The sequence below is a fragment of the Phyllostomus discolor genome, chromosome 1 (assembly GCF_004126475.2).
Source record: "Phyllostomus discolor isolate MPI-MPIP mPhyDis1 chromosome 1, mPhyDis1.pri.v3, whole genome shotgun sequence".
Taxonomy (NCBI): domain Eukaryota; kingdom Metazoa; phylum Chordata; class Mammalia; order Chiroptera; family Phyllostomidae; genus Phyllostomus; species Phyllostomus discolor.
In genome coordinates, this window is record NC_040903.2 from 210,727,586 (window position 1) to 210,737,315 (window position 9,730).

At 57.9% G+C, this 9,730-nt stretch overlaps 1 protein-coding gene across 4 annotated transcripts in view; it reads right to left on the reverse strand.

The window, feature by feature from the left end:
* PRIMA1 (proline rich membrane anchor 1) overlaps window positions 1-5,049 on the reverse strand; it is a 48,129-nt gene extending 43,080 nt beyond the window's left edge. The window contains exons 1-2 of one of the 4 annotated variants that reach the window (XM_036013591.1): window positions 4,143-5,044; window positions 3,200-3,323 (exon numbers count right to left, since the gene is read on the reverse strand). In XM_036013591.1, the coding sequence (XP_035869484.1) occupies window positions 3,200-3,292 (93 nt within the window). In that variant the 5' untranslated portion in view covers window positions 3,293-3,323; window positions 4,143-5,044. Of the gene's footprint in view, window positions 1-3,199; window positions 3,324-3,987; window positions 4,061-4,142 lie in introns of those variants that run through there. The other 3 variants (XM_028508163.2, XM_036013601.1, XM_036013579.1) reach the window with 3 other exon arrangements.
* Window positions 5,050-9,730: the final 4,681 nt, after the last annotated feature.

A 9,730-nucleotide genomic window follows, 5' to 3' on the forward strand; every position in this document is an offset into this window, starting at 1 on the left:
GTGCAGAGACACAGGGTCTAGCCCGTCCCCCCAACCCAGGTCCACTTCGGGGTCCTGTGGGGTGGTGGGGCGGCATCTAGGCAAGTCGAGAGGAAATCTTAGTCCTGGGAGCTTGCAGCCATACCTGGCTTGGTTGGTGTATATATTAGGGAGTCCCACAAGGACAACAACCTTGCCCTTGAGGTCGCCTACTCTTAGCTGGACTTGACTAAGAAGGAGCAGAGGCCCAGAGAGGTCAACAACGTGCCTGTGCCCACAGAGCAAAAGCTGGCATCGTGACTTCCTGGGACGAGTTTTTACTCCAGCCTTGCCTCCCTCTGCCTTCCCTCCCTGGCTCTGCAGGGCTTTCCTGAGGCCAGAATCCAGAGGCGCAGGTTGACCCCACAGTCCCCTGCATTGGGGACCCGTCACTGTGGTCTGGGGCACGAGGGGCTCCATGGCTGCCAGTTCCCACTCCTGGCCACTCAGCTCGGCTCTCGGGTCCAGGGTATGTTGCCTCGTAAACAGAACTTGTATCCATCCATCCATTCTCCCCACCCCCCCCCAAACCAGGACCCCACCCTCTCTCTGCTGGACAGTTCTCCCTTCTCCCGTAGGGTTGCTAGGTGAAATGCAGGATGCCCTGTTACTTTCAGATAAACAATAAATTTTTTAGTATAAGTATGTCCCAAATATTGTAATGGGACATAGTTATCATGCTAAAGAACAATCGGTGGCTTGTCTGAAATTCAAATGTAACTATACATCCTGTATTTTTATTGGCTCCATCTGGCAACCCTACCATCCCCAGCCCCCTTGACCCTTGCCTCCTTGCTCCCTGCCCCCCATCCATTTTTCTGGCTGGAGCTGGCCTGAGATGTCTCAAACGCCCATCTGGGGTCATGTCATCTCTTGCATAAGCCTTTGACAGTCCCGTTGCCCCTAGGATGAAGTCCAAACTGCCAGATACGGTGTTCGTGGCTCACAGCGGTGGCCTCACCCTCTTGCCTCCAGCCCGGGGACTGTTCTCTCTGCCTACACGCTTCACTCCTGCCCGCCCCGGCCCCTGACTTCTCCTGGTTCCTGCCTCAGCCGAAGCACCACACCTGTGGGACCGCTCTGCCTCTTCCACGGGGTCCCATCTCCTGTGGAGCTATCTGCCTGCAAGTACCTGTTTAATTATCCCTCCAGTGCCAGGCTGTCGCTGCCCTGAGGGCAGAGACCACTAGGTCCCTGGCACTTAACACAGGGCCTGGCAAACAGTAGGTGCCCAGTAAATGCTGCTGAATTCTTGAGCGAAGCTGTAGTGACTGGCAGTAGCGGGAGGTCAGCGTCACCTGGGTCTGGGGACGGCCGCCTCGTCCTTACACAGAAACCCACAGGCTCGGATCCAAGCCCGTGTCCCCGCCGGGTGGCCTTAGGAGGACGCCCACAAAGATGATGGCTTCTGGCATCTTTTATGGAGACAGGCCAGCACCACAGTGACTTGATGAGACACACTCCTGTCACACCTAATAAATTTGCCAGCCTGTCATCCTCCCCGCTTGCAGAAAAAAAAAAAAAAAAGGAATCATCTGGAAGCGAACTTAGAAGAACCCTACATCACAAAAGCTCAAAATCTCAATTCCAGACACATTAAAGGGAAAAGGGGGGAGGCGAATGGAGGCCCCCACACCAACCTTGCAGCAATTTGAATGTCATCTGACTTGAGTGATTGGGTGTCTTATCATCTCGGCAGCCTCCAGAGGCTTTGGGCTGGTGTCAAGGTAGGAGCCCGGTGCCCTGGGGACCCCAGGTCCCTCACGTCACCAATTACCCTATTAATTAGAGGACTCCATCACAGCAGCCTCACCCTTCCACACGCCTACAACTTCGGGGGGCGCCGCTGGCATGACTCCCGTGGAAACTCCGAGTTCTTTCCCTGTGTTCGAGACCCTCCCGTGAGGAGACGGGTTTCAGCACTCCCCTTACAGGGAAATACACAGCCTCAGGCCCTCCCGTGTTCCCTCTTCTTCCCTCTGTTCCCCTTGACTCAGCTCTTTTGCTTACAAACCAGGTCCATCCGTCCCCAAGCCCCTTTCCCTTGGTTTCCTGGCCCTTATCATGCGTAGATGAATTTTTCCAGAGCCCGCAGCCAAGATTGTATCCATTCTACTTGTCTAGTGGTTCCTTTTCTAATTGGTTTGCACGCAAATTGATTTGTATTGAGTAACAGCATCTGAAACACACACACACACACACACACACACACACACTTGTGTAAGTACTGCCTGGCTGAAAGACACTGATAAAAAACTGGGCTGCTTTTGCACAATTATTTCTTTCAGGGGCGGCAGTGGTAAGTCTCTAGTTTCTATCCGGGAGAATTCTAGTCGTGCAGAAAGACAACATCGTTGCGTTGCTCTCCACACTAGCTGAAAAGTCTCATGGAAAACTGGAAGCAAGTGAAAAGAAGGAGGAAGTGAATGTTGTATCTGAGGTTCGACTCCAAGTTGAACAAGGGAAGCTGGTCCTCAACCGCCTGAGTGTTTAAAAGTGACAAAATCCTGCCTCCTGAGGAGGCACAGCTGAGTTTAATAACTGCCGTTTCACACATTAGAGGAAGCTGTCAGTTCCCAAGGGAAAACAACTGTGAGTGAGGTGGAGGCTAGCCAGGGAAGGGGGCAGCAGACAGGCCCGGTGCCGGGGTTGAGGGCTGGGGGGACGCTGACCACCCGCCCACTCGACCCGCCCACTCAACCTGCATGTCGGGTCCAGCTTTAGAGCTCCTGGTCCTCGCCCAGGGGTCACTCGGCCGCCACCCAAGCAAGACTGACTGAGCTGCTTCCCAGCAGGGCCCCACAACTTGGGACAGCTCAGGGGCCACGGCAGGCTGGCAAGCAGTCTCGCCCATCTTTGGACTGTCCAACTCACACAAGCACGGGAATAATTCCCAACTCCCCCAACGCCACCAGGCATTCCCTAACCCTTCCAGTTCCGAGACCCTGTCCTGTGGGCCTTCGGCCACACCTGCAGCCTTCCTCTGGAGTCTCTCATCTCTTCCCGGCCAGACCTTGCGGAGGTCCTAGCATCTCTTCACTACCTAAATTCTCCCCTGGACTGGTCAGAGGGGGGCTGCAGGAAGCTGGGGTCGGGGGAGTGACGTGGCACCCCGCCCCCGCCCGCTCCTGCCCAGGTCTCCAAGCCCATGCAGTCCCGCGCACCTGGCGCCGGCGCTCACCTGCACGAAGCCCCAGAGCGGGTGGAGCGCGCAGTGCAGCAGCAGCGAGGGCCAGCAGCAGCCACGGCGCAGGACCAGGTCCCGGAGGAGCATCTCGGCCCGTGGCACCCGCTCTCGGGGCGAACTGTCAGGGGAGCAAAGCTTGGGTCAGGCGGGCACTGCGCGGGGACCGTGCACCCGAACACTGGGCAAGCAGCCCTGGCTGGACAGGCACGCCTCGCACCCTGGGGCACCCTCGTAAATCAAGCCTGCCCCCTCACTCCAGTTTGCACATTCGATGACTTCTCGTGCACACGTGCAGAAACCGACTTCCCAGAACTCACACTCTGTCCTGGTGCATGCCCTCAGACCCCTGCGTGGATACCTTGGCCCAGGTGCACATCCCCAGAATCCCGCACGCACACCTTGGCCCCATGCGCCCCTTCAGAAACAGTCAAGCACACAGGGAGCGTCCTGTGCATCGCCCCAGAAACAGCCATGCACAACTCACGCCCACAGTGAGCACACTTCAAACCCGGCGGGAATCACTCACCCTGCGTGCACACCCACCGACTCCCGTCTGCACACTCGCTGACCCCGCATGCACAACACCACGAAATCACACGCTGCGGGCACCCTCCTTGCCTCCTTGCCCTGCCGGCCCTCACTGCGCACACTGCGACGTCTGCGCCTCCGTGCGCACCCCATGTACCCTGGCACGCTCTCCCGAGCCCCGGCCTCCCGCCCCAGAACGTGAGATTCCCCCAGGTCTCCATCTCCGCCCGCACCCCTCCAGTGCTTCACGCCACCTTGCCTGGGGGCCGCCCCAGCCGATTCTCCGCGCGGCGAACGGAGGTCGCACTCCCCCCCGCGGTAGACTGTCCCCCGAGCCGCCAGTCGGCCCCCATTTAAAGCCAGCCGCCTCCCCAGTCCCCCGCCCTCTAGGCGGGGCCTCGTTCCTCACCCGAGCGACTGCGCGGGCGCTTGGGGGCTTCACGTGCCTGGGAGGAGCACCGGGCACTAGAGCAAAAGTTTGCGTGCGGCTTGGGCCTCCGGGGGCGTTGAGCTGGGGTCCCAGGCGCTGCGCGCTCGCACTGGGTGCAGGGCGCGGTGGCTCCAGGCTGCGCCTGGCCGCGCGCGGGGCGGGAGGGGCGGCACCCCGCGCCCAGGGCCAGGGCAGGCTGCCGAGGCGGAGGCGGGGGCGGGGAAAGTCTCTTCCGAGCCGCCGGGAGCTGGCAGCGAGTGCCCTCCCCGGGTCCCCGCCCTTCGCGGTGGCGCCGCGCGGCTGCCCAGGGCGCGGGGGTGCAGAAGCTCTCCTCGTCCGTCACGCCGGCCCCGGAGAGGCAGCGGCGAGAGACGCCGGCTGGGAGCGTCCGCTCGGGCAGCAGGGCCGCAGGCGGAGGCGAAATAAATAATGCACGAAAAAGGAAAACAGACGTGAGCTTCGCCAGAGCCTCGCCCGCCTCCCGCGCGGGCAGCGCTCCCGCCCGCGCTCCCCGCCGCCGCCGCCGCCGCCGCCGCCAGCGCTGCTGCAGTGATTCCTGGTCTCCATCTAGCGAGGCTGTTGTGAACTGGGCGCTCATTTATTAATTCACCCGCGAGGAAGGGGACTCATCTCCAGGGGGAACTTGCTCCTTGCTTGCCCTCCTCCCAAGTTTCTCCGAGACGGCAGGAAGGGGGTAAGGACTGATTCTCGGAGACCCCTTTGGCGCTCTGTCCTTGAGGACCCTTTCGGAGGGGACGGAAGCTCCCGCGGGTGCCGGGGCTCAGGTGCAGGGGCGGAGGGCTCGCTCTCTCTCCTACAGGTCCCTCTCCCACCACAGGGCTGCGTCTGTTTAGGAGTTGCTGATGGCCCTGGGGAAGATCCCTCCACCGCCTCACGCTCCTCTGTTTGAGGCCAGACTAGCAACAAGTACTGGCTCAGCAGCCCCGCACGTTTCTCTCAAACAAGTTGCCCCCGGCTCCCAGGCCACACCGCAGAAGCCGCTCTGCTCATCTGGTGGGAGTGAGTGGCAAGCGCTTTGACTGAGGGAGTGGCTTTGCAGACGGGTCCCCAAGGCACGGACAGTCCTAGTTTTCATTGGCACGATGGTACCAGGGGCTCTGGACAGAGAGCAGGGCATGGGACACCGAAGTTCATTCACTGAAAGAATGTTTTCTTCCTTCGTTTCCCCAGTCTCTATGGGCACCCTTACGTCACCCCTATAAACACATACTCTAAGTACAGACTGTTCGCCCTGCACATGGGCTTTCAGACCAACTTCCTAGTGACCGCCTTCATGTGGAGTGCTGACCTAACGCTCCTCTCCGTGTGAGCTCTGCGGAGACGCATGTGAACCGGGGAGATGCTGGGGGCAGACAGGAATGAGGCCGAGTCCCTTTCCTCCAGGCACCTGGGGTCTGGTCCAGGAGACAGGCCATCGAGTTGGCCATCCCACTGTCAGCTGGGGCGTGAAGGAGGGACCTGAGCTGTAAGGGGACGAAGGGGTGCAGGCTGGAGGGAGTGTCGGTGAGAGTTTCCAGGATGAGGTGACCTGCTGGGGGTTGGGGTGTCTGTCCCATGTCAGGCGGCCCTTGGACAGAGATGTGGAGGTCCTGGTTCATTTGTTCACTCGTTCACTCTTTCATTTCGTGCACCGTGCTTGTGAGCACCCACGAAGGGCCAGGCAGTGCATGGGATGGATGCTGGGTCTACAACAGTGGACAAGTCAGGTCTTGTCAGCACCCAAGGGGGCCCACGGTTGCGGGACAAGAGATGGGAATGAAATACTGGTGTGCGTGGAGGCTTCCCAGATGCCTGCGTCTCACCACCAACAGTGTGAAACCGGAGCATGGGGCACAACACGGAGCCCTGGGGGTCCGCTGAGGTCCGAGTAACACAGCATTTTAACGCCTTTCCACTCCATCATCCCAGGCAGGATGTTTTGGTCAGTGATGTTTATTCATGGAGCTCTTTGCTGCTTAAAAATGTTCTCTAGCCCTGGCTAGCGTAGCTCAGTGGATTGAGCTTGGGCTGCGAACCAAAGTGTCGCAGGTTCGATTCCCAGTCAGGGCACGTGCCTGGGTTGCAGGCCATGACCCCCAGCAACCGCACATTGATGTTTCTCTCTCTCTCTCTTTCTCCCTCCCTTCCCTCTCTAAAAATAAATAAATAAAATCTTTTAAAAAAAATATTCTCTATGCCTCATTTTAATCCAGTTCTCACAGTTCTGCGAGGTAAATGTAATTGCCCCGTTGGACAAGTTCAGAGAAGTGACTTACCCAGGATCACACAGCTGCTGAGCGGGGCTTCCAAAGTACTGATGCCCCCACTAGAGGTCCAGTACTTCGGAAGGACCTGGGCGGGTTTTGCATGCTGGAAAGCCTGCGTTGTCCATTCTGGCCTTCGGTAGTCCTGGCCTGGGCCCAATCTAAGCTGCTCGTCAGTGTGGCCTGGTCCTCCTACCAGCACAGAACACCACAGCCTTTCTCGGGTGAAGGCCAGGCTCTGTCATGGGCCCCTCCCATCATGGCAGGACGCAGGCAGGCTCTGGCCCCTCTCACCCCCGCTGGGCTCATACAGCAGCCCACACCACGGTACCAGGGATCTGCCTCCGGAGCCAGGAAACTCTACTCAGAAAGGCAGGGGGTTCAACCTTGGGGCAAATTTTGGCCAGGGAAAAATAAAGGAGGCGCGGGCCTGACTCAGCTTATGTATGGGTGGCAGTGGTTCTGTTTGGCCCTCCAGGGGATGCTCCATGGGCATGAAGGAGCGATTGGCAATGTTGTTTTTTTTTTTTCAGAAGATGGGGCCAGCTTGGTGACACACAACCGTGTGTTCGCTTTCCTCCTTCCTTGCTCCACTCCCTCCCCCACCCCTTATTTTTGTGGTCCTGGGTCGTAGCCCTCAATAAAGTGTTAGCAAGCAAGCATTGCTTCAGGTTCCACCTCCTACGGGACCTAGGACAGTTTGGCACTGCCCGACGCTCTAGAGAGCGAATGTTCTGCATGCACATTGCAGCTGGCTTTCCCATCTATCTGGCAGCAACAGGGGCCTCGTTACTGAGGGTAAGCACGGTCCTATATGGCATATAGTGAGGTGATTTCTGCAGCGTCACCTGTAGCTAATTGGAATGAGATGCGTGTAGAAAGCAAGGCTTTGGGAGGTCAAGTGCCAGCTGCACGTGATTGCCGTGGGAAGTGATAACTGTGAGGACTGTGAGCTTAGATGGCTTCTTCTAATGGTACTGAAGTTTGCCAAAGAACAGGGGGGTAGATTCAGGGAAGCTGTTTACTGACCTAAGGCATACTTTGCGGCAAGCTGAAAAGAACACCGAGCCTGCAGCCACCCAGGTGTCCTATGTCCAAGTCAGGACTCTGGAATACAGACATTTGGGTGCACAAGCCTGAGACCCTTGGACCCCCAAATCTTCCTAAATCCTCTGGCTGGTACAAGAACCCCTTTTCTCCCTTGTCACAAAAGAGCAGCTCCTCTTGGCCCGGAGACCGAGCAGTGACCCCGTTGCTGCAGGTGCCTTGACAAGATGGTGCCTGTTCCCATGACAGTCACCTACATGAGATACTAGAAGTTTCCTGGCACACTATTGAGAAAAGGAACAGAAGGCTCAGAGACGCGCACATAGTGGCATCGTGGGACCACCACCTGACCATCTCCTGGGGTGGCCCAGAGGACATTCCCTTCATTGGTGGGGGCGGGGGAGCGCCAGCTTCTGTGACAGGTTTGAGGGGGGTGATCCTCTGAAGGCTGAGTTCAAGGGTGGGGAATGGCAGGGAAACTGACTGCTTAGCATCAGTGGGAATTCACGTCTTGGCAAAGGCCAGCTGGACTCCCGAGTCAGGAGAGACACGGGGGACATAATTACCGTAAGGACAGCAAGGCTAGAGTGGCAATCGGGCTGACCTTGAGCCATAGGTGTCTATTTCAGTAGGTGACAGATCATGGTGTCCCTAGGGATGAGACCAATGGAGACAAGGATGTTGCTCAATTTGCATAACTATTTTTTAAAGAGAATCAAGAGTGCAAGAGCAGAAAGATAGCAGGAGCTATTGCAACGGAAAATGAGCTGTTTGTTCACAACCCAGAGCCCAGTGATTGAAGGGGGGTGGGGCGCCCTCAAAGACGGGCTGGGCAACGCTGCTAAGTGAGGTCAGTCACGAACAGCAGCCATCCGACATGCGACAGAGGTGGCACGCTTAGGGCCACGCTCGAGCAAGTCCACGAGGAACAGGTTAAGTGACATCAGCAAGTGGCCTAGATCCTGAGCTCTGCGGAAGTGCTGCCTCAACTGTACCTACAGCCCCAAAGAGGAGGTCCCTGTGACTATCTGACAGAGGGTAAAAGGACCGAGGCCTGGTCTGCAACGTGCTGGTGCTAGTTGGGAACGGACTACCGTTGCATTACATCCCGCTTAGGGGCGGAAGGGGAGCCGGCCCGAGGTGCGGACAGGCACTGGCTCCTGGGGCACTGCAGGGGTGACCTCCTGGAGGTCAGGCGCACAGGGAATCGGTGAGCTCGTGGAGCGGGCACAAAGGGCTTTTCTGCCTCCTGCTGACATGCACCAGAGAGCATCCACTGCCGAGGAGGCTCTCAGCATCCAGCTGGACAGCAGGACCCACCCTGTAGAAGTCAGCCAGCCTCTCCCTGGCCGTCTGAGTACCTCCCCCAACCATGGCACTGCCTGCCAAAGGCTCAGCTCCAGATCACCTTAGACACAACAGCTTGTGGGCTTGAGACGTTTTCCTCCTGGGTATAATGGGAGTCGGTTAGTGTGTCTCCAGTCGCCAGAATACACAAGTCTGGGAACCAAGGTGTGGACGTAGGCTTGGCCCCTCTGAGCCCAGCGGCCAGTGAGATGCCTGGAGGCTGCGTTCCTTGTTCCTGCAAACTTCGACTCTCCTGCATGAGAGGCCCTGGCTCCTATGGGCGAAGCTTCCGCCGGCGTGTATAGAAAGGGCCCCACGGAACGGGAAGCTGTACCTGCTCATTCCCTGGGCGCCAAGGACTCCTCACGCCGGGGACCAGCAGTCAGAGAGGTCAGAGAGAGGGGCTGCTGCCTTGGTGGGATGATCATCCTTGATGACCGTGACCTAGGCTGGCTGTCACACCGTGGGCACAGGGCAGGGTACGTCTGGTGCTATGGACTGAATTGTGCCCCTTGCCGGCCCAGTTCATACGTTGAAGATGTAACTGCCAATGTGACTATTTGCAGATGGGCTTTTTAGGAGGAAATGAAGGTTAAATGAGTTCATAAAGGTGGGGCCCTAACCCAATAGTATTGGTGCCCTTATAGGAATAGAGAAATCAAGGCGTGCGCTCTCTCTCTTTCTCTTTCTTCTCCCCCACTCCCCTCAAGCTCAGAAGAAAGGCCGTGTGAGGACAAGGCAGCTGTCTGTGAGCCAGGAAGAGAACTTTCACCAGAAGCTGACCCTGCTGGAATGTTACAGGACTTCCAGCCTCCAGAACTGAGAAAAAAATGAATTTCTGTTGTTTAAGCCCCGCCCCCACCCCTACCAACAGTGTTTTGTTATGGCAGCCCCAGCTGACACACTGGG